At 33.4% G+C, this 20,329-nt stretch overlaps 1 protein-coding gene across 4 annotated transcripts in view; it reads left to right on the top strand.

The window, feature by feature from the left end:
* KCNH7 (potassium voltage-gated channel subfamily H member 7) overlaps positions 1 to 20,329 on the top strand; it is a 486,469-nt gene that overhangs the window by 417,023 nt on the left and 49,117 nt on the right. For all 4 annotated transcript variants that reach the window (XM_044242214.1, XM_044242213.1, XM_044242215.1 and 1 more), the window contains 2 exons: positions 3,944 to 4,343; positions 15,133 to 15,332. In XM_044242214.1, the coding sequence (XP_044098149.1) occupies positions 3,944 to 4,343; positions 15,133 to 15,332 (600 nt within the window). The remainder of the gene's footprint in view (positions 1 to 3,943; positions 4,344 to 15,132; positions 15,333 to 20,329) is intronic.

Below are 20,329 nucleotides of genomic sequence, written 5' to 3'. Positions count from 1 at the left end.
CTCATCCTTATGAAGCAACTGAAAGGTGAAACAACTATTTAGTTATTTCTCCCTCTTTTCTCTCCCTCTACTTTTCTCTCCTTCTCTCCCTCTTCCCTCCCCTCTTGCTCTCTTTCTCTCCCTCCCTCTTGCTCTACAACTTCAATTACTTTGTTGAAATAATGTCAGTTAGGTTGAGACTTCAACATGTGCTATATTTCTTAAGTTTTTTTTTTCCAGAAAATATGTTACTTATGTGTTATTATATAAATTACATTCATTTATCTGCTTAAAGAACTTACTATCACCTAGGATCTATCTCATTTTAATACAATCCTAGAAGAATCAGATGTTTTTTGAAAGAAGGAGAAAGGAGGGAGGTAGCCTACACAGCAAATTGATTCCTTTTTCTTTTTCTTTTTTTTTTATAACATCATTTTTGTTTTACTATCTTGGCAGCTAGAAGAGTCTTTAGTACTTATTATTACAACATGTTATTAAAACATCTCATTTGTTTTGAAGCATTTAACCTCATTAACCAAATACCCTAGAGAATTTTCATTATATTTCACTTATTTTTGAGGTTCAGAGAGAAATTTTCTTTCAAAGATAAGTTTTGAACAATAATCTTCAAATACTTCTGATTTCTCAACACAAGTAAATAGGTAACAGAGCAAGGAAGAAAAACACACAAACTGAAACTGTGAAGTGTAGAAAGAGACACATTGAACCAGGGTGATTCCTGTTACTGAAGTCTAAGCAGTCAGTGCATCTAAATGATGCTCTCGTCTTTAACATTACTGCCATTTCCTGGGGAGGCCAAAAGGCCGGTGTTAAGAAGCCTCCAGCTAGAATTCTAGCTATCAAAGTAATGCATTTGGAAAATGTGTAAGTTCTATCAATCTATTTCACAATATAATTTTCCTGCTTACTGATGGAAACTAAAGCACATGGGATATTTAAATAACATAGAAAGCTAGTATTTATGGGGCATTGTCTACAAGCCTGTGAGGAGGCATTATTATACCCATTCAGAGATGAAAAAATTGAGGTTTAAAAATTAAATAAACAACTTGTCCACAATGACAGACTGGTATGGATGCAGAATCCATACATTCATTTGTTTGTTCCAAAGTTCTAGCACCTAACAAATCAGCTAAAACAGACATATGAAAACATTCTCAACATCACTTGGCATCAGGGAAATACAAATCAAAACTACATGTGGTATCACCTCACACATGCCAAAATGGCAAAAATCAATAGCACAGGAAACAACAGATGTGGGCAAGAATGCAGGAGAAATTGGAGCCCATTACACTGTTGGTGGGAATGCAAACTGGGGCAGCCACTCTGGAAAAAAGTATAGAAGTGACTCAAAATGTTAAAAATAGAACTATCCTACAACCCAGCAATTGTAGTACTTACCCAAATGATACAAACATACTGATTTGAAAGGGAACATGTACACCGATGTTTATAGCAGCACTATCAAAAATAGCCAAATTATGGAAAGATACCAAACATCCATCAGTTGGTAAATGGAAAAAGAAGTTGTACATGTATACAATGGACTATTACTTAGCCATCAATAAGAATGAAATCTTGCCATTTGCAACAGTGTGGGTGGAGCTAGAGTGTATTATGCTAAAAAAAATACCATATGATTTCACTCATACATGAAATTTGAGGAGCAAAACAAAAACAAAAACAAAAATGGGGCGCTTGGGTGGCTCAGTGGGTTAAGCCACTGCCTTCAGCTCAGGTCATGATCTCAGGGTCCTGGGATTGAGTCCCGCATCAGGCTCTCTGCTCAGCAGGGAGCCTGCTTCCCTCTCTCTCTCTGCCTGCCTCTCCATCTACTTGTGATTTCTCTCTGTCAAATAAATAAATAAAATCTTTTTTAAAAAAAACAAAAACAAAAACAAAAATAAGAGAGAGGGAGAGGAAGGCAAACCATAAAAGACTACTAACTATAAAGAACAAACTGAGGGTTGCTGGAGGGGAGGTGAGTGGGGCTGGAGGGATGGGCTCAATGGGTAATGGGGATTAAAGATGGCACTTGCTGTGATGAGCCCTGGGTGTTATACGTGATAAATCACTAAATTCTACTCCTGAAACCAGTATTACACTATATATTAACTAACTACAACTTAAATAAAAAGTTGAAACAAACAAAAAAGAACCAATTAAATTTGAAAAAAAAATATAGCTGCTCAGTTAAAATGTTGATAATTCAAATGATGGAAGTTGATTTTTCTTCCAGAGAACTACCTAATACTAACTTAAACTCTCCATTTATTGATCAAGAAGAGATAAATTCTTTACATCTGTGAAGAAAAAGAATACTGTTTTCTCTATTCCACCTTGAAAATTAGTAACTCAACATTGAAAACAAGGAAGACCCACTTTTCCACACAATCCATAATGAGTAAAGATCAGAGCCCAAATCTGATAAGCACATCCCAACTACATAATTTTCTCTCATCTCTAGAAGGTTCCAATACAAACTGAAAAGAATTCAGAGGAGACTGAAAGATTTCCCCTTCTCCTAGTGACCACTCTGGCACAAGAAAAAGGAAAGAAAGAAAGAAGATACATAGATAGATAGATAGATAGATAGATAGGGAGGGAGGAAGGAAGGAAGAAGGAAAGAAAAAGAAAGGAAAGAAAGAAAGAAAGGAAGAAAAGGATAAAGGAAGGAAAGAAGAAAGAGAAAGAAACTACAACACTTATTATGGAATATTAATGAAACTATTTTTCTTAACATTTAGTGCTTTTTTTTCCAAGTCAATATGAAAACATAGAGAGCCATAGCTCTGACATGTGCTATTTCTTTAATTAAAATATAAGCATTCTTAATGCAGTTGGTAGTACTTTGCAAAATAAACACCAACAATGAACACATAAAATGACTCAATAATTGATTGGTAAACACCATGTAACTATGGAATAATTATATGCCCTGTGAATTATATAGTACTTATAGCTGACATTATTTAGGAAACCTAAGAAATGAACTTGTAATTTGTACTTATCAGATTTCAAATCCAAACAACCAGTTAAGTATCCTGCCATTATATAGAAGTGTCCTATCATTAGATACCTGGTCAGTAATAATCATACAATTAGTTACACATAGCACATCCCAAAGAAAAATACATCATATCATTGGGACATCAAGAAACAATTCATCAATGTAACACATTTGGAAAGTAAAAATGAATTTAAATATAGTGCATAAGGCATGCATACAATCATCCAATAAGTCTCCCAATGATGTGCTTGCCTGGCTCATTATGTAGGCTTCTCTCAACTTTGACATCATCTCCTCAGCAAGACCTTCTTTGGCCTTTCTTTCTAAAGTCACCACCATGCTGACCATGCCCTCAGACACCATCTCTCATACCACTCTGTTTTATTATCATTATCACACTTTTCACCTTGAAATGAGCTTATTGTTTGTTTCTTTAAAAAATAACTCTCTCTCCCCACAAGACAGTGAACCTTGTTTCTCCTCATTAGAGAAGGCATTTTGTCTAGTAAGTAAATGTCTCTTTCTGTTATGAAAGTGATCACGTCTGCCTGCTCAACACTATAATCCCAGTGTGTGGCCCTTATTAGCCACACCAGCAACACACAGTGATGTTTATTGGTGAAGGGATAATTTCCTGAGTATTCGTTATCTTCAAGGGACTTGGTTAGCAGATAAAACTGGACAGGTGGAGTCTCTGTCCCATGGGTCTTGCATGTCACTATAATGAATTAATGTACCACAGACTTTAAAAGTATTTCCCAAAGCAGATGTAAAATTTTTTAAAAACCACCTTAATACTTGATTCAAATATGCATTCATCCTCAGTGCTGCCATATTGTTTTAACCTGTTTTACTTACTTTGCTTCACAGAAACATACACTGAATTGTTTGCCAACCATTTCTGACCATACACATTTATTTCTACAGACAACAACATTAATTGGTCTTTTGAAGACAGCTCGACTCCTTCGACTTGTACGAGTGGCCCGGAAACTTGATCGATATTCAGAATATGGCGCTGCTGTTCTAATGCTCTTAATGTGCATATTTGCCCTGATAGCTCACTGGCTGGCTTGCATTTGGTATGCAATTGGGAATGTAGAAAGGCCCTACCTGACAGACAAAATTGGATGGTTGGACTCCTTAGGACAACAAATTGGGAAACGTTACAATGACAGTGACTCAAGTTCTGGACCGTCCATTAAAGACAAATACGTCACAGCACTTTATTTTACCTTCAGCAGTTTAACCAGTGTAGGATTCGGGAATGTGTCTCCTAATACCAATTCGGAGAAAATCTTTTCAATCTGTGTCATGTTGATTGGCTGTAAGTAGATTTCTCTTTTGTTATCTATTAGGATAAAATATCACAAAATTGATATCTGTAGACAATTCAGAGTAGGTGAAGAAAAAACTATCGAAAACTGTAGAGATAATGGAATTACATATATGGGTATTATATTCTATCAAACCTGATTCTGTCTGTGAAGGGGAGATGCCAAAAGGACTTTCAGAACCTCAGAAAACCACAGACATAAACTGGAGTAATGTAGATCTTGGGATTCCAGAATTCATACTTATAGTTCACTTTTGCTGCTGTAAAACCACTGGTAGTGGTTATTTTCTATTTTAAGCTGAGACCAGATTAGAGTAGGAAAGAATAGCTTATATTACTAGATAGATAGAAATATATATACACATACATATATATATACACACACACGTTACTAGATAGAGATATATATATACATATATAACATATTACTAGATAGAAAAATATATATACAGATATACATACATATTTCTAAATAGAAAAATTTATTTCTATATAACATATATAACATTTCTATATAACATATATTTCTATGCAACATATATTTCCATATAACATATATAATATATATTTCTTAAATATATCTGTATAGACAGATAAATATCTATATATGTATTTGTCACCATTTATTTGCTAAAAATTCCTTTCCCTATGATATTATTCCAAAGTTTAAGTGATTGCTCTTTACCTTGTAATGGGGTGATGACATGAGCATCATTAAGAGATATATTTTTACAATAAGAAACAAAAATTATATGTTCAACTAAAGATATTTTAGTATTTTTAAAAATCATAGTGTGGAGTCACTAAAGATAACTGCTGTGATACCAAGCTGCAGTTGACTAAACCATAATGGATTTTTAAAGCTTAAAAAAGGGCATCATTCCTAGATGGTGTACAAATCTGAAAATAGATCCAGAGTTGATTTTAAATGTTAACATATATGCAAATGAAATGTATTTAGGTATGTTTTATTTATGAAACTTGTATCAATTCATCCAGTTTATTGTTCATTGTATTTAAAATTTGCTTTTCATATATATGTCTCAGTATTGTTATTTTAATAAGATTTGTATAGGTAAATAGCATTATATTCTAATAACTCTTGAGATAGTCTACAGATTCAGGCTAAGTCTGGGCTACAAACACAGAAGAAGCCTTGCACCCAGAAGGAAATGGAAAAGGGACCTACTAGGAAACACAGAAAAATTAATTCCAGAGAGATTGAATCTCTCAGGACAAACACAGTCCCAACCACTCTGTGATTATAACTGCTAGTAAATATCGTATAGTGATTATCAGTTTTAGTGAAATAGGTAGAAAACCAAGAAAATTTTTAAAAGTTTGTTCCTAATTATTCAAACATCTGTGTAGAAATAAATATTTTTTTAAATAAATAAAGCAGAACCTACATTTTGAAACTTAGAAATTGCAAGAAAGAATTTTCTAACCTGCTAACCACTTAGAAACTCCCACCACTTGTGAGGATTATGTTAAATACATAGTACTGTTTATCAAGTGAATTATGTTAAATTAGGGAAACTCAGTTCTTTATTTGGTTTATATCCAATCTCTAATACCTAAATCAGGATAATTGGCAGTCTTTTTTCCTTCCTTCTTTCTTCTTTCCTTTATTCCTTCTTTCCTTCCCTCTTAAATATAATACAAGGCTATTTCTATAAATTCTTAAAGAAGGATACTTGTTTTCTGCAGATATTTTTCATCTTTTAGAAAAAGAGAAATAGTCTAATTAATTGAGTAGAGTAAGATAGAACCTCATTCCACATAATATACTTTATTGAGTAATGGACTTGGTTCTATAAACCTTAATCAAAAGGGAATTATGTAGAGCTCAGTGTCACACAGGAAAAAATTTATAGGTATTCCTGGAGAGTTCTGTCATCACCTGTTATGCTACAAATAAAAAAAGTCAAATTAAGACTTGAAACTTAATAAGAAGAATGCCCCAAAATGTGCTTAGTCATTTCATGTATATGGGTGCACCTACACATGGTATTTCCATTCAGATCCAACTGTGTTAGAAAATGATTTGGTTATCTTTGTTTAGTTATATTTCTATACTAAACACATACTCCTTAGATCGTGAGTGCCCTGATTTAAGCCTAAAATAGGAGCCCCTGGGTTACTCAGTTAGTTAAGCATCTGCCTTCAGCTTAGATCATGATATTGTGGTTCTGAGATCCAGCCCCACATCAGGCTCTCTGCTCAGCAGGGATTCTGCCTCTCCCTCTGGCCCTCCCCCTGTTAATGCTCTCTTTCCCTCAGTCTCTCACTCTCTCTCAAATAAATAAAATCCTTAAAAAAATAAAAATTTAAGCTTAATATACAATATCTTACAAATATGATGTAAAATATTGTGTATATACTAACACTAGTTATCAAGGTGTACTCTCTCATCATCCCTAAACTTCTTTAAAACCAATCTTCATTCAAAAAGAAAAATTTGAAGCCAAGTTGTAAAAAACAAAGCATCTACCATCTCTCTTACAACAATATAATTCAAGGAAACTAAAAATTAAACATAAAAAGAGTTCATCTAACTAAATGCAAATGACTCAAATGTCTGTAGATATATTTTAAAAGCTGTTGTTTGCAAAGACAGTTACCAACCGTATTGCTGAATGTGTACAGACAAGAGTGACCAGAGAATTCATTTTAAAAATGTATGCAATTCAAAACAAAAAAATAAAGAAAAACTTAAGCAGCCATTAAATAAGTGTAAATATAAGTTATGCTCATATATTTATATCTATGTATTATACGATATGTTTATTTTTTTGAAGATTTTATTTATTTGACAGAGAGAGATACAGAGAGAGAGGGAACACAAGCAGGAGGAGTGGGAGAGGAAGAAGCAGGCTTCCTGCCAAGCAGGGAGCCCAATGTGGACTTCGATCCCAGGACCCTGGGATCATGACCTGAGCTGAAGGCAGATGCTTAACAACTGAGTGACCCAGGCACCCTATAGTTTATATTTTTGTTCAAATATTATAAATATAATATACACAATAATTTTAAAAATACAGTAAATGAAGGTAAATGTATTCCATCTCTAACCTTCTTATAAACATCTTGAGAGAATTTCTTGTTTTATAGCATGTGAAAATTACTGGATTTCTGCTTTTAGCAATAATGGAATAACTGAAAATTTACCACACTCCCCCCAAATTTTTGAAAATAACAGAAAACTGAATAGAATACAGAAGCCAATTGTTTTCAGTCACTGGAAAACAGTAGGGAATTTTGATTTCTGAAGAAGGAAAACAAGCAAGATGGACCCCAAGATATCTTCAGCTTTCTGCCAGGAGTCACTTTCTGGACCAAACTGAAAGGAAAAGCAACATAAGCATATAACAGTGATCCCATCCAGTTAAGAAAACAAGATCAGAGGTCATGTCAACTAGAGTGCTAAAATTTGCAAGACAGACAACGAGAAAAGAGGCAGCTATGGCAGAAAAAAGCTCCACTGTTAAGCAGAGGTACCTCTTGGGTCTACTGATTAATACTAAGTCACGAATGCATGAGAGAAACTTGAGGCCTGTCTAATACATACCAGAAGTACCATAAATTGAACAATTTCCTGACCTCACATGTATTAAAAATATTCAGGTCCCTGTCAGAGTGAAAAGCCCTCATTGAATATCAAAAGTATTCATTAGAAAATTCGGAAAAATAGTGCCATAATACTAGGGCTAGTCTATCCCTAACAAAGCTTAAAAAATAAGCCTCAAAAGAAACAAACTGATCTACAAGTATTTTAACTGTGTGTAAGAACAATATCCAACATTCATACCCAGCATTAAACAATGTTCTATTTAAAGTGTCCAGAATTCATTTAAAAATTGAAAAGTTAAGAATAAGAAAATCTAAATAATAATGAAAAAAAAATTTAACTCAGAATCATTAAAGAAGATGTAATATATACTTACCATGGAGTATTATTTAGCCATAAAAAGAAAGAAAAAAGAATGAGATCTTGCCATTGTGACAACACAGATAGACCCTGAGGGCATTATGTGCTAAATGAAACAAGTCAGACAGAAAAACACAAATACCCTATATTAATAAACTAATCTAAAAAACAAACAAACAAATAAACAAAAACAAAATACAAACAAAAATAGCCAAGCTCATAGATCCAGAGAACAAATGGGTGGTTACCAGAGGCTGGGGGTGAGGGGCAGGTAAAATGTGTGAAGGGAATCAAAGTTACAAATTTCCTCTTAATAAATAAATAAATAAATAGGAATGTAAAGTACAGTATAGTATAGTGACTGTAGTTAATAATACTGTATTATATATTTGAAAGTTGCTTAAAGAGTAAATGTTAAAAGTTCTTATCACAAGAAAAAAACTTTGTTACTATGTGTGGTGATGGATATTAACTAGACTTTTTGTGATGATCATTTTTGACTCTATACAAATATCAAATCACCATGTTGTACTTCTGAAACTAATATAATGTTGTATGTCAATTATATATCTTACTAAAACAAACAAACTAAAGCCTGGAACCAGAATTGACAGAAATGATGAAACTAGCAGACAATACCAAACACTTTAACAAATGTGTGTGTGGACTTCCAGAAAAATGGGGAAGGGAACCATAAGAATATTTTTTAACTGGCTGAAATTTTTCCAAAATTGATAAAATCTAGAAACCACAGATTCAAAAAGTTTAGTGAATCCCCTAAGCAGGCAAAACACACAAACTCACACACACACACACACACACACACACACACAAAAGCACATCATACTCAAATTACTGAAGACTAATGATAAAGAGAAAAAGTCTTAATAAAAGTAACCAGAGGGGAAAAAATAACATGTACAGAGGAAAAACATCAGTTTGAGAACATATTTTTTATTAGAAACAATGCAAGCCAGAACACAATGTAATAAAATCTTTAAAGTGCCCAAATAAAAACAAAATCTGTCAACACAGAAATATTGGTTCAATTAATCTATCCTTCAAGAATGACAGACAAATAAAACCTGACATAATTCATCACAAGCAGAATATAAGAAATTATAGTTTTTCAGGTAAAAAAAAAAAGTTATTAAGATGAAAATTTGGATCCAGAAAAACAAATGACCAGGAAAGGTTAATATGTAGATAGATTTAAAAGATTTTTTCCCATTTTTAAATATCTTCAAAAAATAATTTTTAAAGCAAAAATTAGGAGAATGAATTTTAGGTTTTGTAACATATGTAGAATTAAAAATGTGAAAATAATAGTATAAAAATGGAAAGAAGGAATGGAAGTATATTGTTGCAAGATTCCTGCATTATCCATGAAGAGCTATTATATTATTTAAGGTCCAGAGTGATAAGTTAAAAATGCATACTGTAACTCCTTCAACACAGCTAACAAATGAATAGGGAAGATGAAATTAAATAATAAAATTAATAAAACCAAAAGATAGGAAATAAGAGAAATGGGAACCTAGAGAAAACAAATAACAAAATGGTAGATTTAAACACAGCCACATTAATAATTCCATTAAATGTAAGTGAGCTAAACTCTCATTAAACTGCAGAAATTGTCAGACTGTTCTGAAAAAAGTTTCATCTCTATTCTATCTAAAGAAAACACTTAAAATATAAAGAGACAGGTAAAAGAAAAAGATGGAAAGAGATGTACCCATATTCACTAATTATGAGAAAATGTAAAGAGCAGTATTGATTTTATTTTATTTTATTTAAAGATTTTATTTATTTATTTGACAGAGAGAGATCACAAGTAGGCAGAGAGGCAGACAAAGAGAGAGGAGGAAGCAGGCTCCCTGCTGAGCAGAGAGCCTGACGCGGGACTCGATCCCAGGACCCTGAGATCATGACCTGAGCCAAAGGCAGCGGCTTAACCCACTGAGCCACCCAGGCGCCCAGAGCAGTATTGATTTTAAATCAGACTTGAGGACAAGGACTATTACCAGAGACAAGGTAGCCACCACAGTCCTAAGTGTGTAAACACCCAGTTACAGAGTAATTACATTAAGCAAAAACTGACCAAACCTAAAAGAGAAATAGACAAATTCACAAGACAAATCTACAGTTATAGTTAGCAATTAACAGTCCTCCCTCTATGTTTCATAGAATCCACAGACAGAAAATCAGTAGATATAAAAGACTTGAATGATACTGTCAATTGACTTGATATATTGGCATTATAGAATACCAGCAGAATACACATTCTGTTTTAGTGTATGTGGGATATTCACCAAAGATAGACCATATGCTGGACTACACATCAAATTTTCAAGACAGGTCATATTCTTTTTCTTTTTCTTTTCTTTTCTCTTCTTTTTTCTTTTTCTTTTTCTTTTTCTTTTCTTTCTTTTTTTTTTTTTTTTGACAGAGAGAGATTACAAGCAGGGGGAGAGGGAGAAGCAGGCTCCCCCCTGAGCAGGGAGCCCAATGCAGGACTAGATCCCAAGACCCTGGGATCATGACCTGAGCCAAAAGCAGACACTTAACCAACTGAGCCACCCAAGCACCCCATATTCTGAACCAGAAACAAAACAAAAACAAACAAAAACTCAACAAATTTATATGTATTGAATCATACAGAGTATATCTCTGACCATGAGAGAGAGAGAAAAGGAAGAAGAAAGGAAGAGGGGAGAAGAGGGAAGGGGAGGGGAGGGGAGAGAAGAGAGAAGAGAAAAGAGTGGTACAGATATTTGGAAAGAAAGTAAGTAACAGGGAGCCTGGGTGGCTCAGTGGGTTAAAGCTTCTGCCTTCGGCTCAGGTCATGATCTCAGGGTACTGGGATTGAGTCCCGCATCGGGCTCTCTGCTCAGCAGGGAGCCTGCTTCCCTCTCTCTCTGCCTGCCTCTCTGCCTATTTGTGATCTCTCTCTCTGTCAAATAAATAAATAAAATCTTAAAAAAAAAAAAGGAAAGAAAGAAAGTAAGTAACAGACTTCCAAATAACCTATGGTTCAAAGAAAAAAATCACATGGAAGATTAGAAAAAAATTTAACTGAATGAAAATGAAAAAAAAGTATCAAAATGTGAAAGAGACAGCTAAAACCATGCTCAGAAAGAAATGTATAGCTTTAAGTGTTTTTATTTAAAAAGAAAGATCTAAAAGCAAAGTCTAAGCTTCTAAGACAACCCAAACTGAACATAAAAATGGAATAAATAGAGATAAGAGCAAAAGTTAACAAAATCAAAATCTTGGGAACATTAGAGAAAATTAATGGGAGTATATTCTGACTCTTTAAAACACCAGTAAAATTTATAAACTTCCAATTAGATTAACGAAACAGAACATAAATTACCAATGTCTTGTATGAGAGATATCACTACCCATTATAAAGATATTAAAATAATAATAAAATAACATTACAAATTAGTTTATAATAAGTATGACAATTTAGATGTGATAGAGAAGTTATTTGAATGATACAGATTACCAAAAATGAAACAAACAAAAAATCCTGTACCATACAATAAAACTTGATAAATTATATTTCATCAAAATTAGTAACTTAAACTTTACAACGGACACTGCTAGGAAAAAGAGCATGCAAGTGTTAGACTAGAAGAAAATATTCTCAATACTTAAATCTAAAAAAAAAAAGACTTGTATGTAGAACATACCAAGAATTTCATACAATTCTATAATAAAAGACAACTCAATTTAAAAAAAGAGCAAAAGATTTAAATAGACATTTCAAAATGTATGAATGACAAATAAGTATAGGAAAAGACGTCATTAGTCATCAGGAAATGCAAATTAAAACTCAATATTACATGCCCACTACAAGGTTAGAATGAAAGATTGGCAATGCCAGCTGTTAAGTTGGGAACAATTGATATTGTCATCATTGCTGGAAGGATTATAAATTGACACATGTTTGAGAAACAGTCTAACAGTTTCCTATAAAATTATACATACCACACAATTCCACTCCTAGGTGTTTAAGGGGAAATGGAAATATGTGTCCACACAAAGACTTGACACAAATGCTCATGGAAATTTTATTCATAATAGCCCAAACCTAGAAACAGTGAGATTTCTGTCAACAGAAGAGATAAACCGGTAGGGTCAAGCAATGCAAACTAGAGTGAAAAAAAGAACAAATTACTGATACATACAACCACAGAATTAATTTCAAAGACATGTTAAACAAAAGAAGTCAGATACAAATGAATACACACATGATTCCATTTATATGAAATCCTAGGAAATGCAAACTAACCTGTAATGACATACATTGGAGCTCAGTGGTTGTCTAGGTTCTAAAGTGAGTGTGTAGGCAGCCAACAAACACAAGGGAATCTTTTGGAGTAATGTTCCATATCAAGAATGTTCCATATCTTGATTGTGTTTGCAGCAGCATATATACATTTGTCAAAATTAATCGATCTGTACAATTAAGACAGATTTATTTTATTCTATGTAAATGATATGCTTATAACATCTAAGTTTTTAAGTTAAAACTTTTAAAAGTTTGTGTAATGGGTAGAAAAGAAATTTATTTGTTCTATAAGCACATTTCAACAAATGCCTAATGATCAACTGAATTTACTAGTTTGGTTAGCATATCAGATTTTGGGTGGTGTGTTGAAGGAAGTTTTAGGATATACCTGATTTATTTCTATGATAGCTAAACCTAGAACAAACCATTTCGATGAAATTAGAACTCCCTATTGAGGAAAGCTAAATAAAATATTGAGTTGAGGAGAGAAATGTCCTTATGTAGTCTGCCATCTTAGTTTTGACTCATATTTTATGCCAATTGATGGGCATTAACTAAATGATATATAAAGAATATGATTATATTGTGCTTCTCTCTCTCGCTTACAGCATTTAGCTCTGGTTGCTCCTAAAAAAATAGAAAAAATAATTCATGCCTTCATTACAATTTTAAAAACCATCACACAGAACTACCTAAGAGAAATACATGTTATTCATGTATTCAACTATATGCTTATAATCTACATTTTGCCATGTTGTCAACAAGTGGAAATGCCTGTTTGTGACCCAAACTAATGTCTTGGTTCATTTTTATGGCAGTATGGAGATAAAACCACAATATGGAAATGAAACCATGGTATTTATTACAAACAAAACAAGGTTTTCCCTGATTCTCCACAAAATATGTGGGTTAGGTAAAATAACTGGCATTGATTATGTGCCCTCTGATTAAATCAAGTGAACTTAATCTGTATAAACTAAACTATTTCCTTAAAAAAATGGTAGATACTTTGGAGATATAATAGCATGCATAAATATTTCCAACACTACAATTAAGAAGAGTAAAATACATTCTTCACATGAATCTCCTTTAATCACAAGAATCAGTTTCAGGCAAGTATTGCTAACTCTCTTAATCAACTGTTCATTTACTTAGATTAGGCTCAAGTCTTTTCTCTGTGGAAGATCCAACCTAAACAGCTTGTCTATCTTACTGAGAATTACTGTCTTTCACACATTCCAATTTAGGCTCGCTAGAGGTCTCCCCAACTCTCATCCCTTTAAATAGATAAAAACAAAGGACAATTCCTTTCTCTGTGACATTCTCTTATTTGGGATATCTATGGCAAACAAGGACCATACTAAGCTAAAGACAAAGATAAGATGGAAAAGAAAACAAATGACCAAGAAGATAAATTGTTTTAAAATGCTTAACCTAAATCTGGCCAAAATCTACTTCAAAATGATTAAGTGGTTTAAAGAAGTAATGGTTTGTAAAGTGTGGAGGAGGGGGAGTTGGATTTGTTGGTTGAATACAGTTGAATCAGACACTTTAAGCTGTTCATTTTTACAACCTGTTCGGAATAGAACAATTCCAGTGTCTTAAACATAACACTACTTCTCTCTAAGGTTTTAACACACACCCAAAGATCAAAATACAGACCATGTATCATAATTTGACTTACTGTAGAGAATACAGCACTTTTTTAGAATTACTAGAAACTGAATACAAACATAAAAGGAAAGAGAAGATACTCAAATAACTTGTTAAATCACAAAGATTTAACCCAGAAACCACTTAAAAGGGTACTCAACCTAAGTACTGAAATGTATGGCAAGGATTTTTAGAGCAGTTTCTCTCTTCTCACAGATGAAAGAAAAAGGTGTTTCCCATTTTTTTCTAGAAAAATAAAATTCCATCCTCATATTCTAAGCCAGGGATACCTATTTCACATGTAGAAATACTGTAAAAATGAATTATCTTAGATTAAAAATTGCATACAAATAAATACTCTAAGGAAATTATGAGTTCCTTAGAACAATTTATCATTCTTTAGCAAAACCAAAGTATTCAAAATAACCTTAAGATTTATAATAGATTTTTTAATATTAATAGGTTAAGTTTGAGGCCAAAAGTCAGAGATGTCACAATTTAAAAATTAATCTTTAACTCCAGTTCCAGAAAATATATCTGTAGTAATCCTTTGACATACATCCTTCTGATATAAGAAAGAAAATGTTTATTCTAAAGGCATTTTTATCTCTAGTCAATACTCTAGATCATAGACTGATAGTGTAAACAATCTGAGTTTATATTTTAATTTAGAATCCATGGTGAGTTTGGAGATTTTTCCTCTCCAGATTTGTCATCAAAATTATAAAATTTATGACAGTATTGGCTTAACTTATTTTTTTTTCCTGTGGGCCAGTGGTAAATCCTTACAACTGGATTGAGATAATAAAAAATATCTATATACTTGAGATTCTCAGAAGATAAAATGAAGCCAAAGTGCAGTCTTCCCCCATAACTTTGTTTTTTATCCAATCCAGCACTAATGTATGCAAGCATTTTTGGGAATGTATCTGCAATTATCCAAAGACTATACTCGGGAACTGCCAGGTACCACATGCAGATGCTTCGAGTGAAAGAGTTCATTCGCTTTCACCAAATCCCCAACCCTCTGCGGCAACGGCTTGAAGAATATTTCCAGCACGCGTGGACATACACCAATGGCATTGACATGAACATGGTATGTATTTCTGTTTTCCAAAATGGAAGTACCTCAGGCATTATAACTACAGTCCAAATGGGAAACCCAGTCTCACCAGCTTTGAACCCCTTGCTTTTGTTTTCCTCTCGGATGTTTATTTTCTCCCCTGGAGATAGTCTCTCATTCTCAATTCATGGCATTGCATGGTGCTATATCTAGTTATATTGTGTGGCAAAGGCATTATAACATGATGCAAACTGATATAACTGTGTGTAGTAGAGTTCCCACTTCCAGTTAGAGAGAATATTGCTAACATAGGATCTGGGCTTTTACCACATGTCCTAGCTGCCAGCACCCTTAAAAACAATGTGCATTAAGATTTGACAAATAAACAGTAACAACCACTATGATGCCCCCAAACAGAAATCCAAAGTTAACATTCCTTAAAAAACAAAAACAGAAACAAAACAGGACACTGAGGATTTGTGGGAGAGGTTAGGGAGCTTAAGCATGCCATAAACATTTTATCATAGGAAATTTCATGTTTCTATTAAGGACAAATTTTTCTATCTTTACAACAATTAACCATGTGCCATTTTACAGTACCTGGTATAATGCATCTTTCCTTTCAAAGGGGAAATATGGAATTCTTCATAACTTTTAAGCAAATTCAACATCAACAATCACTTTTCATAATTCTTCCCACCTCTATCAATTCTTAAAAATCACCATAACTAATAACATGAACACGATCTGAAGAGCACTTTTTATTATTAGGTGAATTGTCACATTCTTTTGACCTGTTTCACCATAAAGACTGATTCCTAAAGATAAATTATGTGTACGCGAATTCTATGGCATATCACAGACATATTAAGAAAGATTAAAAATATGATGCCTTACCATCTATCAATTCCTCCACCTAGCAAGGACCCTGTTCTAAGAATTCTTCAGAAAATAAAACCACTCACATCTAATGACATGAACAGCATAATATAATTTTTACATAAGTGAGCCTATCCAGTTTAGACTGACATTTTTTATTTGACCAGCAATATTTTAATAAAAAAGTAAGGTTAAAAATTAGAAGCAAAAGGACAGAAGGCATTCCAAATATTGCCCAATTTGAAAGCCATAGAAGTATAAGTTTATCAAAGCTCTGTGTGATTTATTTGACTGAGAAATAAGAACACACCATTATAAAAATTTTAATTTGAAAAGCTTATCAGTTAACATATTTCATATAAAAGCATAACTGAATCCCATGTGCTATTTCTAATTATCCCGAAGTTACTTGTGAAAACTCATTTGACAAATTGATATCACTAAGATAATATTTTAATCTCATTAGAAAGCACTGACAAATGGATCACTTTATATATTTCCATCTGTATTATTGTTGAACAAAGATAGCAGCATTCGGAAACTATTGGGGATTCTCTAATGCGGGTTGGCTGAAGCAGTGTCAAGAATTTTTAATCCAAACACGTGTCACCCAATTTTGTTGTTCCATACTGCCAGATTATTTCAATAACAGTAATCAACAATTATTTATTGTACATCCCCTCTCCATATAACTAGTTTTGTGACCATTTTTGTGATAAAGTCTATTTTTGACAACTATTTACCTTTCATTGTTTGACTCTATTACCTATGAATATGGTTTATATACCACTTGCCTATTTATAATGTACTTATGAAAGATTTATCTCTTTCTTGTCTGCTTCACACCTTAATACATGGAATCACAACACCCACCGGTAAGAACAGGAGGTATTTATATCCAATTTAATTCTCGTGTAAATTGTGGAGAACACCCTTGTTATCTGTCAGGTTTAGAGCTTGTTAAGTGATTTCCAATGTTAGTTCTATCTTTATTGCATGACGTAGCAGAGGAAATACAAAGCAAGGAACTGGGGAAGATAACCTGGAAGAGGCCAAGTACAGAATAGAAATCCTTAACTTTAACAACAACTTGACCTCTAGTAATATTTATATACAGTTTCCCACTCCCCACAAAAAGGCACTTAACTGCTCCTTCCTCCAATCTGGTAAAGCTTATGGGTATACGGTTTGCATTAGATAATTGTCATAAAGAAAATGTCATTCTCTTTCATCATCCTCTATTTTCATGATGTAGGTGCTTTTCTTTCCTCCCATCTGCATGCCTGTATTACATGATCCTGGAGTGTGTGAGCTCTAAACCATGTGCCACTGAGTCTTGCATGTGGTTTGGAGAGCTTGACTTTGCACGAACTTCTTGTTTGTACAGTGTCTACATTTCTCATCTTGTGACTACAAAGTGAGTAAAAAATCAAAGTGCAAGATAACTGAAAACTCAGCAAATGGAAGATGCTTGTTTATTCAGCACCATGTATAGAAGAAAAGCTAGAGAAAAGCAACTGTACTCTTAGACTGTTGAGAGATTAAAAAAAAAAAAGAAAGAAAGAAATCAAAGTGGATTTTCTTACCTCCAAAACCACATTGTTATAATCCCTGTGTCTTATTATTTTTAACTAAATAGTAATTTAGTAATAATTTAAAGTGATTTAAATTTGTGTATTGTGATACATGAAAGTACATCAAACTGTTGTATTTTACATCAGCATTTCATATTGTTTTGTTTAAGTATAACCTTAAATATAAGTTCTCATGAAACATTTCAGGTCATTTTTTTTTTTACTGTTCAACCAGGTCAAGATGAGGTACAAGTTTTCCAATCACACTGTATTAATTGACTCAAAATTATTCTTCATAACCCCAAATATTTGATTCCTTGATAGATCTCACTGCCTAGAAGTGAATCTACCTAAAATGTCCAGTCATTGTTCTTATTCCCTGGATCTTTTGCTTTTTTTGAAATAGCTATTACTAGAATGTTCCAGAACCAAAAGCATTCACGGCAAATTTATGGACTCCTTTCAATGGAAAGAAATGGTTCAAAGTACAAAAGGAAAGAGGTCAGGAGAATGAAGTTAGAGAAAGGAAAGTGTTCTTTTGTGTCCAATGTCAGGCTTAGCAATAGTGAAAATTATCTTAAAAATGTCTATAGGTCAATTCTGGAAAACTGTTCCCTTCTTCTCCTCCAAATTTGACTAGTTAGGGAAAGAGGAGATACTTTCTCATATTAAGACTGAGGGTATCTCAAGAAATTTCCCCCAATCAAAGCTGTCCTCTGACACAGTCTGAAACTTTCTGACATTATCCAACATTGACTCTGGTTACAACATGGGCAAGAACTGAAAATCATCTTCCATGTCAGTATAGAGGCAAGTATCTTCATATGACATACAAGAGCCTGGTTTGAATGAAGAAGAGCCCCAGTAATGATGTATAGAGATACATCATTTTGGATGGAGAGAAATAAATCATTTATAACAGAGACTACTTCATAGTTTAAAAATATATTGACATGGAAGAAAAAAACTTTATGAACATTTAATGAAGAATTTTTTTCTTACTTAGTGATGTCTTGCCAGTAATGCCTAATAATATAAAACAAATTAGAAATAGGAATTCAGAAAACCTAAACATTAGCACTTAAATTTGCCACTAATCTTGGACAAGTCACTTAACCTCTCTGCAATTTCATTACACTTGTCATTGTCAAATGTGTGTAAAGCACCAGAATTCGAATATGCTAAATATGTAGAACAATTATTATGGGAGTTTTTCCACTTGAGAATGGAGATTCTAACCTATTTGCTGCCTACTCTTTTGGTTTCTGAGTGGGCTTCTAGTTTTCTTTGATGATGAATTGTTGATGGCAGAGAACAGAAGGGGATCATTTCATGTAAAAACCAGAACAAGAATAAAGGATCATATGTGGGGAAGCACAAAGAAGAACTGAGGCAAGTAATCCAGAAACAACTTTGTTTAATTTATTTTCGGAAGAAAAGGAACAACTGATTTTTTTTTTTTAATCCTGAGGCATCAGTGGAGAAAATTTTGAAAACCAAACATAGAAAGTAGTTGGAATAAGGAAGAGAGATGAATGTTTCATCAAGGTAGATAGATAAGTTTTCCTTAAAGATGGACAGGAACGAAAAGAGAAAGGGTAAAGGGACTGGCTTTGAGGAATAAAGAAGAAAACTCAATGGTACTAACACTACATGATCCAGTCTCCTTGGTTAAGCAGAGAGTACATTAAGTCCTCAGAAGGGAGGAGGTATAAAAGAAGAGTTGAAGAGGGGGAGAATTCTTAAGAGATTTCTATCAAGAGCCAATCAACTAGGCTAAAAATGCTTAGAACCACAGTGGACTCTTAGTGACAAAGCATTCATTTATAATGCCCCCAGCAAAGCCAATCACAGTGGAAATGAAATTAATAAATAATGGCATATTGTTTAATAGAAATCCTTACCCTTTGGAGCTGATATGATTTCTAAGAAGCATCTTAGTGAAAAACTGATTCCTTTCCTTCCAAGGCTCCTTTCCAGCTCCACTGCTACCTGTCAGAATACCCTTTGCTAACTCTAACTACTGACCTTAACTACTTGCTACTAGCTACCTCCTCCTCCTCCTACTTACTACTAGCTACTATCTACTTAACTGCTAACTACTTACATTGATTGTATCTGCATTCATAATTTAATTCTATGACAACAAAAACTTTGTTGTACCCACTCTCTACACTTCCCAAAATGACTTCATCTATGCCAGACCTTTACATTCAAATTTCCTCCACCCACAGACTGTTTTGTTACACCACAGTGAAAGGCAATAATGAGCTCTTTCAATCAGCAACTTCATATAAAAGCAATCATGGTGACATTAAACCTTATGAAAATGTAAAGCAAAATATACAAAATAACATGGCTTGTCTTCACCTCCCTTAACTTTTTCTAATCATCCTTTATATAGTCAAGTTGATAAATACTGTCAACGAAAAACATTTGATTCATTAGTCATAAAGCTTAAAAAATGATTAAAAATATGGCGCCCTCGTATTTGTTCCTCTAGTAGCCAAGAATTCGGCTTCTAAGAATCTTTCAGAAAATAAAATTATTTGCATTGAAAGATATCAATAGCACAAC

This window comes from Neovison vison, chromosome 3, assembly GCF_020171115.1.
Source record: "Neovison vison isolate M4711 chromosome 3, ASM_NN_V1, whole genome shotgun sequence".
Classification (NCBI taxonomy): Eukaryota; Metazoa; Chordata; class Mammalia; order Carnivora; family Mustelidae; genus Neogale; species Neogale vison.
The sequence above is the reverse complement of the archived record's forward strand: the minus strand, read 5'-3'. Positions and strand labels throughout refer to the sequence as shown.